Here is a 20966-nt window from a genome sequence, read left to right on the forward strand (position 1 = left end):
CTTGGAGGACAGGTAGAAACCTCCCTCCCCCCCCCCTGCCCCGGCTTCCCTGCTCTGGGGAAACGTCAGCCCCTGAGTTATTTCAAGAGGGAAACAATGAGTGTTTTAAAATAAGTCATCGTAAAAACAAAGCACCCTCGAGAAACTAGAGGAGGCTGCCATGAAAACCTCACGCCACACGTCACAGCGTTTAGAAGTCTTTTTAGGAGGAAAAGGATATTACAGAAATTACAGATTTATTTTTTTTAAAAAAAAAAAAAAAGCCCCATCAGACCGAAAACCGGGGAGATTTTGGTGAGATTTGGCTTTAAGGGTTCGGCTGACCGACTGCCAGCAGAGGTGTCTCCATACACAGAGGAGGAAGGGTGTTTCTGGCGCAAAGTTGAGCGCGTGCATTAACCAGCTCAAGCTTAAAGGGATTATCTGCCGCACAGAGTGAATTGCACTTCTGTCCAGAGAGGGAAAAATTAACGCTGATACGTTTTTATGACCGTGACTCCAAATAATTAGCTTTACTATCCTCCCGCATGCTCCTTTTAATCAATAATAACCACTATCTATTACATACTAATGTAGAACATTGAATAAGTACATATATAATAATTATTATAGAATTGCCTTTCTGTTTGACCAAAGAAAACAATCCAGCAGCTCATGACCGATGGGCTCCAGACAAAGCAATCATGGGTAAATACCAGAGCTGAGGGACTGGAAATTCAGAGCCAGCTCCTCCCAACTACTTATATTTTCTTTGCAGGAATCAACTGCTGGTGCCACAAAACTGCTATAAATTAAATAAAGACGTAAGGGAAAAATAATGGTTGTGAGGCCGAAGAGAGGAGAATTCAAACACTGGCTTCTTGGTCTTTGTTCCGTAAGGTCTTTAATCACCTGTATTTATAATTAGGCACATTCCTAAACCCGGTGCTGAACTGGGGCCAAAAAGAGGGGGAGCGGCTTCATACGCCTCAGTGAGCTGGGCCTGGGGGAGGTCCCTTATTAAAATAATCCACCTAACCTGATCAATAATCGTTGCATCGCCTTTACGTTTAGTAAAGGTAAAGCTCATTCTTTTGGGGAACCTCCAAAAGAACCCTTTTCCTCCCCTTTCTCCTGCCATCTAAACGTGCTTTGGAGGGCTCGGCTTCCAATAAAACCATGCCCAGATGATGGGGTTTTGAGGCACCTCCCTGCCGTGCAAGGAGCAACTTGGACTATATTGGGAGAAAAACCTATTCAAAAAGCAGGAAGCTTAATTTCTCACTTGGAAGGCTTGATTTTTCCGCTCCCGAGCCTCTGCCACTGCTTCACTCCGTGGCCCTGGGCACCTCACTTCATCTCGCAGCATCTGTGTCACTGGGTTAATCGTATTTACGGTGGCTAATTATTAACTGGGGAATGTTTGCGCAGACCTTTTCAGACGCGACTCCTTGCATAAATGCTCAGTGTTAACACCGGCAAATAGACTTGGGGCTGGACCCTTTGTGCCATGGGGGGGTTTAAATCCAGGAGAAGAGGCTTTTCTTTGGGCTGGGGGGGCTAAGAAACCATCCCCGGCCCAGACCATCAGTGGGTACCTCAAGTGTCCCTCTGTCCCTGCGTAGGAGATGGGGAAGAGTTTCTGTGTGGATGGCCGGACTTATGTCTGGCCGGACCCAGACCCTGCGGCTGCATCCAGCCCCCCCACGCCAGTGGGGTCAGGTTGGGGGGACATCCCTGTGCCGGGGCTGCTCTGCAAGGGTGGGGTGTGTCCCTGTAATGGGGGCTACTGTTTAATAGGGATCCCCACGATGCAGGGACTGCCTGCAATGGGGGCTCTCATTAATGAGGGGTCCTCCCTAATGGAAACTGCTGAAATGGGGGCTCTCCTTAATGAGGGGTCCCCTCTAATAGGGACCACCTGCAATGGGGGCTCCCCTTACATGGGGATCCTCGCTAATGGGAACTGCCTGCAATGGGTCTGCCCTTCATGGGGAGTCGCCCCTAATGGGGACTGCCTGCAGTGGGGGCTCCCCCCTGGTAGGGGCTCCATACAATGGGGGGGGTCTCCTTAATGGGGGGTCCTCCCTAATGGGGACTGCCTGCAATGGGGGGCTCCCCTTAGCTGGGAGTCCCTCCCTGCGTACAACGGGGACTCCCGTTAATGGAGCTTCCCTCCAGGGCAGGCTCCCCATACGGCTACTCCACCATAAGGGGGCGGGGGGGGGGGGGGGGGGCTTGCTGCAAGGGGAACCCTTCCATAACAGGGGTTCCCCGCCGCGGGGGTTCCCCGTAACGCGTGTGGTGGGGGATTACCCTGTACCGAGGGTCCCCGTTCCCAGCGCGACGGGCAGAGCCCCGAGCAGCTCAGCGCACTTGTGGCGGGCTGGGGCTGGGCTGTCCCGTCCCGTCCCATCCCGTCCCGTCCCCTCCTCCAGCCAGCCCACACGCACCACCCAGCCCATCTCCTCCTCCTCCTCCTCCTCCTCCTCCCACTTCCTCCGCACAATGCGGGCTGCCGGCCGAGCGGGGTACCGGCACCAGTCGCCCCCCCGCCGCCGAGCCCCGCGCCCGGCCCCGTAGAGATGCTCCGGGGGAGGCTCCACGCCGCCGCCGCAGGTGAGTGCGGGGCCGGATCCGCTCTTGGAGGGGAGGGTTGCGGGACGGGGCAGGGGAGGACATGCCGGAGCCGGAGAGATGCGGGGCGGCGGGGAGGGGGGGTGGTTCCGGGGACCCCTGCCCGCACCGTACCCCGCTTGCCTTTGAGCTCCCCTGGGAGGGTAAAGCTCCCGGCCGGGGGTACGCACTGCGGGAGGGTGGCGCCCCCCCCCCCCCCCCAGCACACTTTCCTGAACCCTCGATTAACGCAGCTCATCTGTTTCTCGTTGGGCGATGCAGGAAATAATGGGCTTCAGGCTCCGGTTCCAGGGTGTTGTTTTTTTATATCCATTTATGGACGCTTTAGATCAGGCGGCTGATGCACAACGTGTACGCGGGGCCAAACGCGCCTCCAGCCCCCCCCCCCCGCCGTGCAAGAGCAGAAACTTTGTGCGAGGGTTATTTTGGGGGTGAGGATAACATCGCCCGCGCAGATGGGGGGGTGGCTGGGGCCGTGCGGAGGGGACAGAAGGACGGACGGTGGCCGTCCAGCCCCCAGCCGGCGGGTGCCTCGTGGCCGGGCGGGGGTGGGGGGCCATGCGGTGTGCCCGGGGTCCGCCAGCACCGGGCTGCGTGTCCCTGTCCCACCGCGGCGAACCTGGGGTGGGACGCTGACGGGATCGGAGTCCGATGGGTGCGTTCGTATCGCTGCATCCGAGGGGTCTGAAGCCCTAAATATCCAGATGCCATTTTGGAGGCAGCGGCTGTGGCCTTCTAGTGGCTGCTACATGTTTAATTAAGTTTTCTTTTATATATATATATATTGCTGGGGAGGGGGTGTGTGTGTGAATAACAAACCGATTTGCAGTACGAGCGATGGCTTGCTGCACGTGTTCGGTGAGGAGACTGTCCCAAAAAGCAGCTGGCTTGGTCCGAGTGGAGGCTTCGGCTGGGCTTTTGCCTCCCTTCGGAAAAGCTTGGGACCTGCAAACTTTTTTCGAAGAGGGATACGGTGTGAAATGAGGGAGCTGTAATTGCTGAGGCCTCTTGGTTGCTCCCCTAAATGACCTCAATGTGGGGGGGGGTGGGGGGGGCGGGAGCCTTGCCGGCGATTGCATCCAAACCCACCAGAGAAATGGGAAAGGTGACCTCCTCGGCAGGGACCCAAGGTCCCCGCAATTGTGAAACTGGTATTACAGCCAGACAGGAAACCTCCTTCTTACCGGGAGAGAAGTCCACCCGCCTCAAGGTGACACGGGGAAAGCCCCGTCCATCACCAGCCCCCTGTTGCAGGACCCCGGGGGGGTGCCTTGGGGGCTGCGGGACAGTTGGAGACGCCCCACGCCAGCGAGCTGAAGAGGCTTTTGAGTTTTATTTCTCGATTCCTGCCGGCTGGCTGGGAGTTGGCGGCTGTTTCTTCACATCACGTGGCGATTGAGGAGGCGGGAGGCTGCGATGAGAAGCTCCGGCTTATTACCGCCGCGTTTAGGGCATCGCATCCTGGGGAGGAAACGCTGGGGAGCCCAGTGCGGCGCCTGACTGCCCCGGCAATAACAGACACGGCTGCACTTGTTCGGAGCTGTCGGAGCAAAAAGAGTCGTCTGAGCCATCCCCGGCGTCCTTGGCAGGCCAACGAGCCCCCGGTGGAGGGGGGGACGGGAACCGTTCCATGCCCTTTCAACATCCCAAATGCGGCAGATAAAGCTTGCTGTGGCCCGCCAGCGCTTATCGGGGAGGTTTCACCTGCGCGCAGCAGGGTGGCACGTGCTTCTTTTCATTTGGTTGTACTTTTTCTCCCTCCTGGGCCAACCAGTACCTGCTGGGAAAAACCCCTGTAGTGAAGAGGGGAGGGGAAGAAAAATACAAAAAAAAAACCAACAAAAAAACAACAACAAAAAAAGAGGAATAAATCGGTTGTGTTTAATCCACCCACTGCTTTCCCCAGCCGTGGGGTTTCAGTATCACGAGCACTGGCCACACGTGGTAGTGTTCACCCAGCCATCCTTCCGGCCGTGATTCCTGGGTGCCCCTTTCGTCCCCACGGACCGCGGCGGGGTGGGGAGAGGAGAGAGGAAAGGAGGGCATCGTTGCGCTGGCTGCAAGGGAATAGTCCCAGAGGGGAAGGGCTGATGGTGACAGCAAATGCAGAGCTCTTTTCTTGGGTCTCGGATGGCGCAGGTGTAGGGACGGCCCCAGAGTATTTCATAGAAAGAGGGAGCCCATTAGTGCCTTCACCCTAATGAGGTTCATGAGCTCAACCCCTATCAGACATCAGAGAATCCATGCGCCTGGCTCTGGCAGCCACTGTGGGATGACTTACTCTGTCCTGCATCCCTCCAGCAAGGCTGGAAGTCGGAGCTGGCCGCCCGCTTTCCTATTAAATGGGTGAGAAAGGGTGTTCCCGAGGGGAAAGGTCTCCCTGTAAGGGGGTTACGAGGACTTTTCCCTCCCTTCCACCCAAAGAGGGGTCTCCGCTGCTGCGGTTGCAGGCAATTTGGAAAGGCCATGATTGCGTTGGCACTGCTGATGTGCCCGGAGGCATAACCCGGTCCCGCGGTGACAGCGGGGCCGGTTGCACAATGACCCCGACCCCGCAGGTTTTGTAGACTGGTGCATTTCGGGGAAAGGGGAAAAAACAGCGAGGAAATACCGGAATTCACAAGAACCCAGGTTTCTGTCCCAGCTTGTCCACCCCGAGCATCGTCACCACATGGAAGGGATCCCACGCCTGCATCTCCCGCGCAGCATCTCCCCAGGGGATTGATTCAAACTCCACCCTCCCGAGAGATCCCTCTCGGCCGCTGGTGAGTGGGGAGAGCTGGAGGGAGGGGAAAATAACCCAGTTTGGGACCCCGCTTCTGCTTCGCATTTTCCTAGCCAGGGTGTAAGGAAAGCCCTTGGCTTCTTTTGGCGGGGAGGATGACGTGGCAATGTGCAGCCGGCTTTTCCTCCTAGGCACAGACCCCAAAATATCTCAGCCAGCAGCTTCACCACCGTGCCGGGGCGAGGAGGGACGGTGTGGTTTGACCTGTTTGGCCATGCTGGGGAGAGGCTGGGTGGTATCTGGCCAAGCTGGGGGGATGCTGGGTGATGCTTGGCCGGGCTTGGAAGGCGCTGGGTGACATTTGGCCATGCTGGGGAGATGCTGAGCCATGATCCAGCGGTGCTCAGGCAGGCTGTGGGGCTTGTTTGGGTCATGCCCATGATGCTCAGGTGATGCTGAAGGGATGCTGGGTGGTTGTGCAGTGATGCTCTCGGGGCTCAAGTGATGCTCAGGTGTCTCAGTGGGATGCTCAGGAGCCACTGGGCAGCACTGGGGGGATGCTGGGTGATGCCAGGAGATGCTGGGGGGATACTTGGGATGCTGAGGGGACGTGGGGCGATGCCGTGACGGTCTGCCAGCTCCACCTGCTGGCATGCACTGCCTGGCACTGTGGGCCAGCACCCGAACCCCACTGCAGCAGCAGCAGCCCAAAATCCGAAGAGACGCCAAGGCAGAGGGTCCCCCTGAGCTGCAGGCTGCTGCATCGAGGGAAAAAGCCTCAAAGGAGCCGGAAAGGAGAAAGTGGGGCCAAAATTTGGGGCACTCTGTGTTTGTGCCTTGCCATGGGCTGCCGGCTCTTCACCTGAGCTGACCCGGCTTGGTTCCCTGCTGCCTGCAACAGCCACTCACTGAGGCTTGGAAACAAGCACTGAGAGCTTTTCAGGGCTTTTCCAAGGAGCCGGACAGAGAAATGCTCCGCCAGCCTGCCAGGATCCCACCTGCTGGCTTCGGGCTCCCCCCTGGCTCGTGCAGGGCTGCAGGGCCAGCACCAAGGGAGGGGAGCGCCTGAGCAGATCCCTGACTTCTACGCCGAGGATCGGATGTTGCTTCTCAAGCAGGGTGGGTTGGGGTTTTTTGAGGATCTCTGCCGGGTGCCGGGAGGATTGGAGAAGGGAAGCACGTCCCTGTTGCCCTTGGCAGAAGCTGCCTGGGAGACGAGCAGGGCTTTCCATGGCTCCCCTCCTCTCCTTTAGCCTGCCAGTGGGATGCTGAGCATCACAAATGAATACGGAAAAGCTGCCCATGAAAACCAACACGCTTTCTGCAGCCAAGTGGACTTTTGGAGAGCTTTCAGCAGACCCTGTCATCCCACGCCTTTCCTCCATGGGCCGAGTGCTTTCCGTGGGCACTTGCTTTGTTCACGATGTATTTTCTCTCTCTCTCTCCCTTTCAGGAAGGCCAGCTCACCTCTCCCGTTGCACGCCCTGGTCGGGACACCAGCAGCAACGTATAAATGGCCTCAAAACGTCACGTGGAGTCTCTGGACCCCATGATTTTCAACAAGCTACCTCGGCTGGAGATGGAGCCTGCCGCTGGCTTTCCTGTTGGCCTCTGCAAATCCAGCCCTGTGCCCAACCCTGGCTCCGAAAACCATTTCAACTACAAGGGTTCCTACTTCGCCTGCCCACTGCAGAGCCCCGACGGCCCCGAGCAGCCCCTGGGGCACTGGAGCCCAGTGTCCGCTTACCTGCACTATGGTCCCAGTGCTGGCAGCCAGCCCGTGCCGGCAGAGGGGCCGCTGGCGAGCTGCCTGCTGTACCGCCCCGAGAGCCTGGGCACTGGGCTGCAGCCTCCAGCCACCCAAAAGAGCAAGGACAGCCTGATGCGGGAGCTGCTGATGGCGAGGGAGAAGCTGCCCAGCCCCTCGCCAGCTGCGGGACACCCTTTCCCGGTGAAGAAACCAGTGGCGGTGAACAAGGCGGCCCCCCTGGCTGTCCCCAAGCCTGTGTACAGAGCCCCCGCCTGCTTCATGGAGCCCAGGGTGGCCCTGCCGCTGGGAGCCAGCATGGAGAGACTGGGGGATGCAGACTGGGCTCTGCCGGCCACCGCCCCCGCCAGCCACCCCCTCCAGCCCGGTGAGCCCCGCGGCAGCGCTGGTCTGCACAAGAGGGGTCCCCGCTCTGAGCCCAGCCCCCTGCCACTTCACCCCAGCCTGGCGCTGCCCACGAAGGAGAAAGTGGGCTCTCCGGTCGCCTTCTCCCCCTATTACGCCGCCTTTGAGAAATACAGGAGCACCCCCTTGCTGGAAGTCGGCTGCCCCGCTGCCCACGGCCAGAGGAATGTGCCCGAGGTCCCCAGCCTCAGCCTGGACCCCCGGCCCAAGCTACAGCCCCCCGCCACCAGCATGGCATACCGGGAGAGGCCGCTGGCATGCTACCCGCACACCCACTACCCGCTGCCCCTCCAGAAGGCACCCCTCCTCTACCACCCCCCGCCTCCCACTGTGGAGCCACAGCCCAGCGCCTACAAAGGCTTCAGCTTTGCAGGGAGTGGGGAGCCCTTTCCCAGCTCTTACCTTAAGCCCCAAGCCTCACGGAGCTTCTTCCCCAGCCCCTTGGACACCTACGTGCCGAGGGCAGGCAGTGCCAGCACTGTGGCATCACCGCCCACCAAGCTGGAGGTGCTGCCAAGGGATGCGAAGCTGCCGCAGCGAGCTGGCTACTTGCCAGTCCCTGGCTTTGCCTTCAGCCCCAGTGACACGGCCGTATTGGGCACCTCCTTCACCAGCATGGAGCCAGGCTGCGAGCGGCACCCGGTGGAAAGTCCTCATGGGCAAGTGGCAGCGAGGCACAACAGTGCTTTCCAACCTGTCTGTGCCCTGGAGAAGGTCGCCAAGGGCTCTGGCGAGGCGTTTCCTAAAGGAGAAAGAAGCTGGGTGAACCAGAGCCGAGGGGAGCAGGACCCCCCTTACCCTGGGAGGAAGACGAGCAGCCCGGCCCCCCAAGAGACCACCCGGGGGAAACCACTGGCTCCCATCGTCGTAGGGAATGGAGATGCCTGCAAGGTCAAGGATGCAGCCAAGGACCTCGTTCCCCCTTCTCTGGACGCCTCCCCCCCACAGGGGCTTAAAGCCCCCAGGAATGGCGAGTTTTCTCCTTCCTCCCCACCCATGCCAGTGATCAACAACGTCTTCAGCCTGGCACCTTACCGAGATTACCTGGAGGGGACGAAGGCCTCAGCCCAGGTCCCCTTCTACAGGGAACATCTGCGGGGGGACCCCCCAACCCAAAACACGGGGGGCCGCCAGGATCCTGCAGCCCTTGGGGATGTCTCGGTGACGTCCAGCCTGCTGCCTGCAGGGACAGTGTCTGGCCAGGCGCTGAAGACGGGCAGTGGCATGGTCCAGAGCCAAGAGGAAAGCTGTCATGGAAAGGTCTCCGAAAAACCAAAGCCTGTGCCCCAAGAGCTGGGGTCTCGGGAGGGCAGCCCTGGTGGGGTGGGGAGCGGGGAGCCAGCCGCTGAGGACATTGTGCTGGACCTCAGCTTGAAGAAGAAACTGGTGAAAGCTGGGGAGACCCAGGGACCTGCTGGCCATGCAGAGGGGGCACCAAACAGGGAGGATGCAGAGCAGGAGAAAGAGGGTCCAGGGGGGAAGGTGAGGGCGGGAGAGGGGGCCAAACTCGGGGGGCTGCCCTTGCTGATTGAGGTGGGCTCTGGGGACAAGAGCAACTTCCAGAGCTCAGCCACGTTCATGTTCAAAAAATACAAGATCCTGCGCTCCCGCCCGCCCGACGCTGTGTCCCCCCAGCCGGCCAGCAGCCCCTGCGCCCCCCAGACCAGCCCACTGCCACCAGCCCCCTCCGGCAGCATCCCTGCACTGCCGCAGACCCTCCCCGCCTCCCCGCCAGCCAGCAGCCCCCCAGCCCCACAACCCGGCCCTTCCGCACTGCGGGGGGCTTGCCCAGACCCGGAGCAGCCCCGGTTGCCCGAAGCCCGCCATGTGCCGGGAGAGGAGAGCGTCTTGCTGGCCGGGCAGTGCGAGCCCCCTGGCCCACAGAGCTCTGCTGGCCAGTATTTCAGCAGCCTGCACGCCTTGCTCTGCAACGTTATTTCATGCTCAGTGTCCAGGTCCTCCCCGGAGATCCTGCGGGAGTGGTTGAAGAAGGCAGAGGTGGTGGAGGAGCTTGGAGAGATGCCCAAATCCCCTCCCAAACCCAAGAATGGCTCCAGGATCCCTGAACCTCAGAAGCCCACGAAAGGCAAAGAGATCTGGTTGGCTTTCCAAGATGTGCCCACCCTCCTCAGCAACCTGCTGTCTCAGCTGGAGACTTTCATGTTTGCTCGCAAGTGTCCTTTCCCCCACGTAGTCCGAGCAGGGGCCATCTTCATCCCCATCCACGTGGTGAAGGAGAAGCTCTTCCCCAAGCTCCCCGGGGCCTCCATTGACCAAGTGCTGCAGGAGCACAAGGTAGAGCTGCGCCCCACCACGCTCTCAGAGGAGAGGCACTTGAGGGACCTGGAGCTGAAGAGCTGCACCTCACGCATGCTGAAGCTCCTGGCCCTCAAACAGCTCCCCGACATCTACCCAGACCTGCTGAACCTCCACTGGCACAACTCCATCAGGCAGCAGCTCGGTAGGTAGCCTGTCATCTCCCATGGAGGGCTGGTGACACCAGTGGGTCCCTGGGACTCTTTCAGGGAAGGTCCAGCCACATCTGCCTCCTGGATGCTGCTGTTTGGTGGGAGCATCCATTGCTTGCATGGTCCCTCAGCACCCTTGTTCTATGAAGGGTTCTGGGGAGCAGAATATTTAGCTTTTCTCCGTGGGTTGTCGAGGGACAAAGCTTGAGTTGGAGGTGGTGATCGAGCTGGGGGTGCTAGTGGAGCTGGGGGGATTGTCATTGCGCACCAGGGTGAGAACAATCATCCGTGGGATGTTGAGGAGGTGGTGGTCACCTCCAGGCCACCTCTCCTCCTCCAAGGGCTGTGGGCCCGGGTGGCTTGGGAACACGCTGGGAGCAGGGCAGCACGCACCCTACGTGCTGGACCTGCCACCCACGGCTGTCCCGTCCCACCAGTGACAGTCCCACTGCTGCTCCCCATCCTGATGCCCTTTTGCCGCTCAAGGCCATTGCCAACACTTTGGTTTCTTACAGGTTCAAGCTCGCAGGCCGGCCAGCCCCCCTCCAAGTAGGTAACTCTCCATATGTGTGCATTTCTGTGTAGGTCTGTGAAGGTGGTTATGTATTTGTGTCTTTGGTGTGACAACGGGAAGTTTGGGGAGGAGCACACGTGTAGCCTCGCTGCCTGGGCTGGGCTGGAGGGGGGATTTGTGGCCGGGGACTGGGGGTTTATTCGGGATGGGGAGGTGAAGACCCTGCCGTCCCCAACCACTCTTCCCTCTCCCAGGTAGCCCTGGCGTGAAGGCACTGAAAGCTGATGGCAACCGATAGCCATGGATCGCAGGAAGGAAAAGAAGGCACCAAGGAATGCGGCACGGGCAACAGCTGAGCTGCCCGCCCACAAGGACAGGAAAGGGAAGGTCCCCCTCGCCCCCAGAGCGGGGTCCCCTCTGGCAGTGACGCAGATGCCAAGACAGAGCAGGCCATCACCAGCAGACCTGCAGGGAGATGCTTGGCTCCCAGCGCCGGGGCGGCTGCTCCCGAGGATGGGGACAGGGGACAGGTCCTCCCAGGATGCTGGTACCTGGAGGCCACCGACGCCGCAGGGACCCTCTGAGGATAACGCTTGGTGGCAGGGCCACACGAGCCAGAGATGCTCCACAGCCGCAAGCAGGGATGGCCTGCATGGTCCACTGGCCCCAGCATCCCAGCTGGGATGGGCTCAAGCCCATTTCGGGGCTTCGTTTCTTTTAATCCGTCATCTTTTAACGCGTCTCCCATCTCCATCCACAACCAGCCAGGCTGGAGCCGGTGAACTGGGGAGGGAATGGTGGGAGTCCCAGCAGAGCTGGAGGGCTGGGCCAGCATTTGTGCCCACAAGAGGAGCATGGAAATGGCCACGCCGCCATCCCCAGCCTTAGAGAAAGGCTGGCTGCTGCAGGGATGCTTTCCCACATCCCCTCCTCTCTCCTCTGGCTTGCCTCTCCCACTTTATACACGCTGTTCCCAACAAACGAACCTTCCTCCTGGTTTTTAATCTTCATACTTAACACAACGTTAAGGGTCAAGGGAATCACAACTTCTGTCATTACAGGACTGATTTTTTTGTTGTTTTACATGAAGACATTTTAAAAATGTTACAAACTCACCTTTATAAGGAGCTGCTGCCTTCAGGTTATGTGTTGTTTTTTTTTTTTAAAAAAAATATATAGTAATTTATACTTTTTTTTTTTTTATTTAAACTCAACAGCTTCACCTGTTTACTGTGCTGGACCAAGGCAGTGGGAGTGATGCTATTCAGGTGGAGAGTTTTGGTCCTGCTTGTAGCTGGAAGAGGCTGCAAGAAAGATTTAAAGACTGTTAAAGAAAACCAAACCACTTGACAACACAGACGCCAGCCGTCCCAAAGGAGATGCTCATTTGGGGACAACCCGTGATGAGTGACAAAGACATCACCCCGGCATGACCGGAGGGGCAGGAGAGGGGAGCAATGTGGCAAGACCTTGGAAGGAGAGATCCTTTCCGTCCTGCAGTCCCTGAAAGGCTGATGGGCATCCCGGGAGGGATGTGGCAGCCAAGGACAGACAGACGGACTCGCCTGGTTTGCAGCAGTGGTTCCAGCAGAGGCCTTACAAACTTGACACTCAGGTTTTGTTTTTTTTTCCAGCTGATGCAGGGTGTGGAGGAACAAAACGAGGATTATTGCTATTATTATTATTATTATTATTTATTTCACTACAGGAAATATTTATTTTAAACTAAGAAAACATGGAAAAAAGAGGGGGAAAAAAAACAAACAACCCAACCCGAACCATACCATAGACTCTTTCTAGCCCAAAGGTGTGTTTGCCAGCCCCAGGAGGCAGCAGCTGCCGTGTCTCCTGCGGGTGCCTTTCTGGTTTTCTACTGGGATGTACTGGCCGTGCAGGGGACAGAAAGGGGGGACTCCGTTGTTCTTGCTCTCCCTTGCCATGCTGGCTCTGCGCATAGTGTTGCAAAGCAATTTGGAAAGCAGTGTTTGTTAATAATACTGTAATTTTTAAGGTTCCAGGGAAGAAAGTTCCTTCGCTTTATTTAAAATTTTGTAAGAATACGAATTTTAAGCAGTGCCTCGCCTGATTAAAAGGGTTTGGCTCATTTTCAAATATGCCGTGCTTCAGTCTCTGCTCACCGGCATGGCCACCACGGCACCTTTCTGGGGACGGGGGTTCCCAAATTGGCACCCAGCACCTCCTGGCCGGCTGCAGGGAACCAGACCCCGCTGGAGATGCACTTCCCTGCTTCTCCCTTAGCAAGGCTTTTGACACTGTCTCCCATAACATCCTCATTAGGAAGCTGAGGAAGTATGGACTAGACGAGGTGACAGTGAGGTGGATCGAGAGCTGGCTGAGTGACAGAACCCAGAGGGTTGTGATCAGCGGCACAGAGTCCAGTTGGAGGCCTGTAACCAGTGGTGTCCCTCAGGGGTCAATACTTGGACCAATTTTGTTCAATATATTCATTAATGACCTAGATGAGGGGACAGAGTGTATCCTCAGCAAGTTTGCTGATGATACCAAGCTGGGAGGGGTGGCCGACACTCCAGAGGGCCGTGCTGCCATCCAGCGTGACCTGGACAGGCTGGAGAGCTGGGCAGAGAAGAACCAAATGAGGTTCAACAAAAGCAAGTGTAGGGTCCTGCACCTGGGAAGGAAGAATGCCAAGCACCAGTATATGTTAGGGGCGGACATGTTGGGAAGCAGCTCTGAGGAGAAGGACCTGGGGGTCCTGGTAGACAGCAAATTATCCATGAGCCAGCAGTGTGCCCTTGTCGCCAAGAAGGCCAATGGCATCCTGGGCTGCATAGGGAAGACTGTGGCCAGTAGGTCGAGGGAGGTCATTCTCCCCCTCTACTCTGCACTGGTGAGGCCACAACTGGAGTACTGTGTCCAGTTTTGGGCTCCCCAGTTCAAGAGGGACAGGGAACTACTGGAGCGAGTCCAGCGTAGGGCAACCAAGATGATTATGGGACTGGAGCACCTCCCTTATGAGGAAAGGCTGAAAGAGCTGGGACTCTTTAGCCTGGAGAAGAGAAGGTTGAGGGGGGACCTGATTAATGTTTACAAGTACCTAAAGGGTGGGTTTAAGGAGGACGGAGCCAGGCTCTTTTCAATGGTTCCCAGCGACAGGACAAGGGGCAATGGGCACAAGCTAGAACATAGGAAGTTCCGTTCAAATACACGGAAAAACTTCTTTACGGTGAGGGTGACAGAGCACTGGAACAGGCTGCCCAGGGAGGTTGTGGAGTCCCCTTCTCTGGAGATTTTCAAGACCCGCCTGGATGCAGCCCTGAGGGATGTGCTTTAGGCAATCCTGCTCTAGCAGGGGAGTTGGACTAGATGATCTCTAGAGGTCCCTTCCAACTCTGAAGATTCCGTGATTCCCTGCAACACGCCATGAGGAATGTTCCCAGCTCCTCTGTCCCATCATCCGAGGGCTGGATCCGGTATTCGACCTGCCACAAGTATCCAGGGGTGGAGGACCCACATCCCGGCGCCCATGAGGGGTATGTCCTGAACCTCCCAAGTGACAGCCTGGGAGGAGGGTTCTGCTGGACGTGTCCGTGCATCCATCAGAAATGGGGCAGGAGAACGGTGGGGTACAGCAGGGCTGGCACTGGTCCCTGCCTGCGGCTGGGGTGGCGTGCCCTGGGATGATTCGTCCCCGAGACACCCTGCCCCCTCTGAGCCTCCATCAGAAGCACAAAATCCGCCTGGTCCTGAGAGCCAAACATCCCAAGTCACGTTTTTCAACCCAAATTACTTGAGCCCAGCAGGAAAATGGCACTGCCACGACCTGTTCCCTGCAAATAGGGCATTTTGAGGAGCATCCGTGGTGTTTGTTTGGGGCTGGTGCTTGGGGACAACCTGCCTGGAAAAACAGGCGTGCTCCCTCCTTCCTCTGCCAAGGGCTTAATGAGGAGCAGAGGGAAGATAGGACCCCTCCACCTGGGGGAGTGCTAATTAGTTAGTGTGCTAATTGGAAGCAGCTGGAATGGAGCCATTCCCCTGGGAAATGGGATCAAAGTGGAGGGGTGGGGTGGGTGTTTTAGAACTCTTTTCTCTTTGGGTCCTGGTGGGTGGAAGTCTTGCTGTCTCTGGTGGGGCTATCTGAGACAAACTGGGTGCTTTGGATGGGGAATGAGGTCATGTCTGAGACCAAGGCTGGTGGGAGCAGGAGCATCCCCCCCGGCACAGAACATCCCCTCACATGAAGGACATGGACCTGTTGGAACAGGTGCAGCGGAGGGTCATGAAGATGCTCCTAGGGCTGGAGCCCCTCTGCTATGAAGACAGGCTGAGAGGGTTGGCGGGGGGGTTCAGCCTGGAGAAGGCTCTGGGGAGACCTTATAGCAGCCTTCCAGTCCCTAAAGGGGACTACAGGAAGGATGGGGAGGGACTCTTGATCAGGGAGTGTAACGATAGAATGAGGGGTAATGGTTTCAAACTGCAAGAGGGGAGATTTAGATTGGATATTAGGAAGAAATACTTTCCTGTGAGGGTGGTGAGCCCCTGGCCTAGGTTGCCCAGAGAAGCTGTGGCTGCCCCATCCCTGGAGGGGTTCAAAGCCAGGCTGGACGGGGCTTGGAGGAACCGGGTCTGGTGGGAGGTGTCCCTGCCCAGGGCAAGGGGGTTGGAACGAGATGATTTTTAAGGCTCCTTCCAACCTAAACCATTCTATGATTCTATGACCACTGAGCCATTCCTGGGAGGGAGATGAGGTGATGGGCAGCCCATCACCCTTTTGGGAACAGCTTTAGAGCCCTATCCTCCTCACGTTCACACCTCATCCAAAGAGAGGTCTCAGATGGCTTTATCTGGAGCTTCAGACGTTTTCAACCAGGGATCCCCTGGGACGATGACCCTGGGGAGGGAGCAGAGCCCCTCACAAGACCTGTCCGAACCACTTTGCTAGGCAAACCCACCCCTCTCCATCTGTTGCCCCAGGGCAGAGCTGCATACTCACATCAACTTGAGGACATTTGCCTTCAGGAAGGTCTCATGCGTGGGCAGCGTTTGGTTTAGCTGGAAGAAAGAAGCATCTGTTAATTGAGAAGCTTTTACAAGCTCCCCTATGTGAAGGGGGCACGTACAAGGAGGCATGCCATAAATACAGCATGAATTCGGCTCAATTTGATGCAGGGAGCCAGGTTTGCCCATAGTTGTCAGCTCAGCTGGGGTGAAGGCCTCTCCAGCAGCTACAGGGAGGTGCTCTCTGGCTGTACGGGGGTGCTGGGAAAGGACAGAGTGAATGGAAGTGGACTGAGCCATAGTCTGTGAGCTGAGCATTTCACTAGCCCTCCATGGGAGATGACGGGCTACCTACCAAGCTGCTGCCTGATGGAGTCGTGCCAGTGGAGGTTCAGCAGATCCGAGTGGATGTTGGGGAGCTGCTTGAGGGCCGGGAGCTTCAACATGCGCGAGGTGCAGCTCTTCAGCTCCAAGTCCCTCAAGTGCCTCTCCTCCAAGAGCGTGGTGGGGCGCAGCCGGAACCCTCGGGCCCCTTCTCCGAGGCACAGACAGGTTGGAAAGCACTGTTGTGCCCCACTGCTGAGGACTTTCTGCTCCATGCTGGTGAAGGAAGTGCCCAATATGGCCATGTCACCAGGGCTGAAGGCAAAGCCAGGCACTGGCAAGTAGCCAGCTTGCCGTGGCAGCTCGGCATCCCTTGGCTGGGAGTGATGCAACAGTGGCGGCACTGCCTGCCCTGAGCACGTAGGTGTCCAAGGGGCTGGGGAAGAAGCTCCGTGAGGCTTGGGGCTTAAGGTAAGAGCTGGGAAAGGGCTCCCCACTCCCTGCAAAGCTGAAGCCTTTGTAGGCGCTGGGCTGTGGCTCCACAGTGGGAGGCGGGGGGTGGTAGAGGAGGGTTGCCTTCTGGAGGGGCAGCGGGTAGTGGGTGTGCGGGTAGCATGCCAGCGGCCTCTCCCGGTATGCCATGCTGGTGGCGGGGGGCTGTAGCTTGGGCCGGGGGTCCAGGCTGAGGCTGGGGACCTCGGGCACCTTCCTCTGGCTGTGGGCAGCGGGGCCCCAGCAAGGTGGTGGAACAGTGGAACTGCAAGGAGTGACATGGTCCACCAAGAGCCCAAAAGTTCCCTTGCCCATGTGCTGGCTGCAGAAAGCGTGTTGGTTTTCATGGGCAGCTTTTCCATATTCATTTGTGATGCTCAGCATCCCACTGGCAGGCTAAAGGAGAGGAGGGGAGCCATGGAAAGCCCTGCTCGTCTCCCAGGCAGCTTCTGCCAAGGGCAACAGGGACGTGCTTCCCTTCTCCAATCCTCCCGGCACCCGGCAGAGATCCTCAAAAAACCCCAACCCACCCTGCTTGAGAAGCAACATCCGATCCTCGGCGTAGAAGTCAGGGATCTGCTCAGGCGCTCCCCTCCCTTGGTGCTGGCCCCGCAGCCCTGCACGAGCCAGGGGGGAGCCCGAAGCGAGCAGGTGGGATCCTGGCAGGCTGGCGGAGCATTTCTCTGTCCGGCTCCTTGGAAAAGCCCTGAAAAGCTCTCAGTGCTTGTTTCCAAGCCTCAGTGAGTGGCTGTTGCAGGCAGCAGGGAGCCAAGCCGGGTCAGCTCAGGTGAAGAGCCGGCAGCCCATGGCAAGGCACAAACACAGAGTGCCCCAAATTTTGGCCCCACTTTCTCCTTTCCGGCTCTTTTGAGGCTTTTTCCCTCGATGCAGCAGCCTGCAGCTCAGGGGGACCCTCTGCCTTGGCGTCTCTTCGGATTTTGGGCTGCTGCTGCTGCAGTGGGGTTCGGGTGCTGGCCCACAGTGCCAGGCAGTGCATGCCAGCAGGTGGAGCTGGCAGACCGTCACGGCATCGCCCCACGTCCCCTCAGCATCCCAAGTATCCCCCCAGCATCTCCTGGCATCACCCAGCATCCCCCCAGTGCTGCCCAGTGGCTCCTGAGCATCCCACTGAGACACCTGAGCATCACTTGAGCCCCGAGAGCATCACTGCACAACCACCCAGCATCCCTTCAGCATCACCTGAGCATCATGGGCATGACCCAAACAAGCCCCACAGCCTGCCTGAGCACCGCTGGATCATGGCTCAGCATCTCCCCAGCATGGCCAAATGTCACCCAGCGTCTTCCAAGCCCGGCCAAGCATCCCCCAGCATCTCCAAAGACCACAGAGGGACTTACTACAGTGGGATCTCGTGTCTGGTCTTCACCCCCAACCCTGTGTTTTTTGGTTTGGGGTTTTTTTTTTTTTTACGTTTTGTGGCAAGAGTTAGCAAAGAAGCAAAGAAACGGAGGAAGAGAGCATGGAGATAAGATAAAAGCCTTGCCCACAGAAGGGGAAACAGAGCAGATGATAACTGGGGAGACTTGGGAGGGTAGATAAGGGACTGGAGTGTGGTGGCTCCGCTCTGCAGCATGACCACAGTCCAGAGCTGAGCTACACACAGCCCGCTTTGGCCAACCCCATGCTGTGCCCTGCCAATTCTCCCAGCTGTGCAGGCAGAGCCCTGACAGACCATCTACAGGCACAAATGGGGGGCACACCTCACCCAGCCAGCCAGGTGGGAGAGCGGGTGCCCCCACCCAGCTGCAGCTCTCCCCCCACACCCCCAGACCTGCCTCTCCCCAGGCCCAGCTCAAACCCAGTGGTTTCCCCCCAAACAGCAGCTCTGGTCTGATTGAGCGTGCTGCACCCCTCTGCCGTTCACTCAGGTCGGGTTTCTTTTCCAAACTCCCCCAGTTTCTCGCTTTCCAGGGAAGATGCCACTTTCCCCAGCTCCTCCGCACATCAGAGGCTGCAGGATGAAAACCTCACTGTAGGGTTGGTGCTTCCCTGGGGGCAAGAAGGACGCTCACCTCCCCGCTTGCGCACTGAGCAGCAGCTGCATGGCTGCCGGATGAGATATTTCAGGGGCCTGTGCCCAGGAGGAGAAGCCGGCTGCACGTTGCCATGTGGCACCCCCAAAACAATCCAAGGGCTTTCCTTATACCCTAATTAGTATGCGAAGCGGGAGGGGGGTCCCAAACTGGGTTATTTTCCCCTCCCTCCAGCTCTCCCCACTCACCAGTGGCTGAGAGGGATCTCTCGGGAGGGTGGAGTTTGAATCCATGTCCCCGGGGAGATGCTGCGTGGGAGAGAGATGCAGGTGTGGGATCCCTTCCACACGGTGATGATGCTCAGGGTGACCTTTATGGCTGGGCTGGAGGCCTGGAATAATAATATAATTACACATAATAAAAACATTATTTTATTATATTATTATTAGCATAATGTACAATGATAAATTAAACCCAGCAAAGTGTAAAAAAGTGCGCTAAAGCCTTCCCGGGGTGGGTGCTGGCCCCGGGGCCGGTTCCCCTCACCCTAAGTCCGAAACTGAAATAAATATGGTAGGGCTGGAGCTGCAATGAACATCGCGGGGCAGAAATACGGAGCGTTGGGCTGGAGCTGACAGGACACAGAGCTGGGGCTGAAATAAAGGCACTAGAGACAGGGCTGGAATATATTCTGTGGGGCCGGAGAAGAAACGACACTATAGCTAAAATAAAGATACAGGAGCTGAAATCGGCGGTGGAGGAGGAAATACAGACCCTGGGGCCGGGGCGAGGCGATGCCGGGCTGGAGCGTCCACCGGCGGGGCTGGGACAGCGGGAGCTGCACTAGCCCGTGGGCGAGCCGGAGCTGTGCCGGGGGTGGGGGGGGTTCGCAGGGCCAGCACTAGACGGGAAGCCCCCGCCCAGCCCGCAGCCGCCCCCTCCTGGCCCGGGAGGGAGGCAGGAGCTGGGCTAGCCGTCCCCTGGAACCGCTCGCCCGGGCTGTTGCCGGAGCGGCCCCGGCCGAAGCACCACCCGCCCGGCCGGGAGCGGTTCCGGGTCGCGGAGGCGGGGTCTGCGGCGGCGGGGAGCGGCGGCGACATGGTGGGACGTGGGAGGGACGGGGACGGTAGCGGGGACGATAGCGGGGTGGCGGCGAGGTCTGACCCCTCCTTCCCCCCCCGCAGCGGTTCCGCTTCTGCGGAGACCTGGACTGTCCTGACTGGGTCCTGGCCGAGATCAGCACCCTGGCCAAAATCGTTAAGTGCCCGCCTGTCCCCCCCATGTCCCCCCCCCTTGCCCCGGGCACAGTGCTCACCCGCCCTTTGTTATTCCCCCCCCCTCCCCGCAGTCCTCGGTGAAGCTGAAGCTGATCTGTGCCCAGGTGCTGCGGGACCTGCTGGGGGAGGCCATGGAGGTGAGTGGGACCCCCCCCTCCCCCGTGTTGTCCGTGCGTTATAATTAGCAATATTACCGACTTTCATACCCTTAACACAAGCCTTAGCAGTAATAATGCTACCAGCCAGCCCTCGCAGTAATAAGATGGATGTTAATTGTTGGTAGTTTTAATACTAAAGTAAGAATTGTTAGTGTTGGTAGTGCGTTACTTCACTGCGGTACCTGGTGTTCGCTCCTCTCCCGCAGTATGAGAAGATCCTGAAGCTGACCTCGGATGCCAGGCTGGGTGAGCGGTGCTGTCCCATCCCCGAACAGGGATCTGTGCTCTGGAGACGGGAGCTGACCCTCCCTCCCACCCAGAGTCGGGGGATGTGAAGGCCACCATCGCTGTCCTTGGCTTCATCCTCTCCAGCGCCGCCAAGCACAATGTGGATGGCGAGTCCCTGTCAAGCGAGCTGCAGCAGCTGGGGCTGCCCAAAGGTAGGGAGTGGCCCCTCAGGGTGGTTATCGCCGGCTGGGCCTGGTGGGATGGCAGCTGTGCTGTCCCCTCCGTCTGCGTTACCGGGATTTGGCTGCAGCAGCAGCGTGGGTGGTTTTCTTGTCTTGTTTCTCATCCCCATCGTGCAGAGCATGCCGGCGGGTTGTGCCGGTCCTACGAGGAGAAGCAGAGCTCCCTCCAGGACAGGCTGAGGGCTTGCAGCCTGCGACGTGAGTGTGGCGTGGGGGGAGGCTGGGGGGGTCTCAGGGTGGGGGGCCCGGCACGCTGACTCCTGTCTGTCCCCAGTGAGCCGGCTGGGCTCGGTGGGCTGGCGGGTGGATTACACCCTCAGCTCCAGTGAGCTGCAGGAGGTCAACGAGCCCCTCGTGCACCTGAGCTTCCACCTGCGGGATGGGGAGCGCGGCGGGACGGCGGCCGTCCCCATGGCCCTCTCAGCCTACAAGTTCAGGGTGCTGCTGGCAGGTGAGGCTGGCGGAGGGGTGGCAGCTGGGAGTCCTGGCCCCCGGGGAGGCAGGGGCGGCGGGGGGGGGGATGCTGGTACCCCCCCACTGCCTTTTCCATCCCTCCTCAGAGCTGAAGCAGGCCCAGGCCATGATGAACACCCTTCTCTGAGATGCCAGCAGAAGGAGCAATGGCGGCGCAGGACCCAGTGGGCCCGAGCGTGCCCTGGCGCTGCCTGACTGGGGAGGGAGAAGCCGGGGGCAGCCCGTGGTGAGGCTGTGGCCCGGGGGGGAGCCGCAATAAAGGTACCGGTGACCTTGCCGAGCCGCGTCCCGCCTGTTTCTCCCC

General features: G+C 58.6%; 2 protein-coding genes and 1 long non-coding RNA gene across 4 annotated transcripts; 2 read left to right on the forward strand and 1 right to left on the reverse strand.

Moving 5' to 3' along the window:
- Positions 1–2483: 2483 nt before the first annotated feature.
- C9H15orf39 (chromosome 9 C15orf39 homolog) lies at positions 2484–13251 on the forward strand. 2 transcript variants are annotated; one of them, XM_054213868.1, is made up of 5 exons: positions 2539–2598; positions 5261–5381; positions 6795–9975; positions 10498–10531; positions 10751–13251. In XM_054213868.1, exons 3-5 carry the CDS (start codon positions 6855–6857, stop codon positions 10752–10754), a joined length of 3159 nt encoding a protein of 1052 aa, XP_054069843.1. In that variant the 5' UTR covers positions 2539–2598; positions 5261–5381; positions 6795–6854; the 3' UTR covers positions 10755–13251. The 2 variants fall into 2 exon arrangements, with proteins under 2 accessions (XP_054069842.1, XP_054069843.1); XM_054213867.1 differs by lacking the exon at positions 5261–5381 and having other exon boundaries at positions 2484–2598; positions 10751–13250.
- Positions 13252–15465: 2214 nt separating this feature from the next.
- On the reverse strand, positions 15466–19301 carry LOC128914632 (uncharacterized). Its single transcript, XR_008468368.1, has 3 exons — positions 19058–19301; positions 18532–18674; positions 15466–15527 (listed from the first exon to the last, which is right to left on the reverse strand). It is a non-coding gene; the product is annotated as an uncharacterized LOC128914632 (long non-coding RNA).
- Positions 19265–20940, forward strand: COMMD4 (COMM domain containing 4). The gene is made up of 8 exons (XM_054213883.1): positions 19265–19384; positions 19468–19539; positions 19632–19697; positions 19925–19964; positions 20039–20158; positions 20306–20386; positions 20463–20639; positions 20749–20940. The coding sequence occupies exons 1-8, from the start codon at positions 19382–19384 to the stop codon at positions 20787–20789; spliced, it is 600 nt and encodes a 199-aa protein (XP_054069858.1). The 5' UTR covers positions 19265–19381; the 3' UTR covers positions 20790–20940.
- Positions 20941–20966: the final 26 nt, after the last annotated feature.

This window comes from Rissa tridactyla, chromosome 9 (assembly GCF_028500815.1).
Source record: "Rissa tridactyla isolate bRisTri1 chromosome 9, bRisTri1.patW.cur.20221130, whole genome shotgun sequence".
Classification (NCBI taxonomy): domain Eukaryota; kingdom Metazoa; phylum Chordata; class Aves; order Charadriiformes; family Laridae; genus Rissa; species Rissa tridactyla.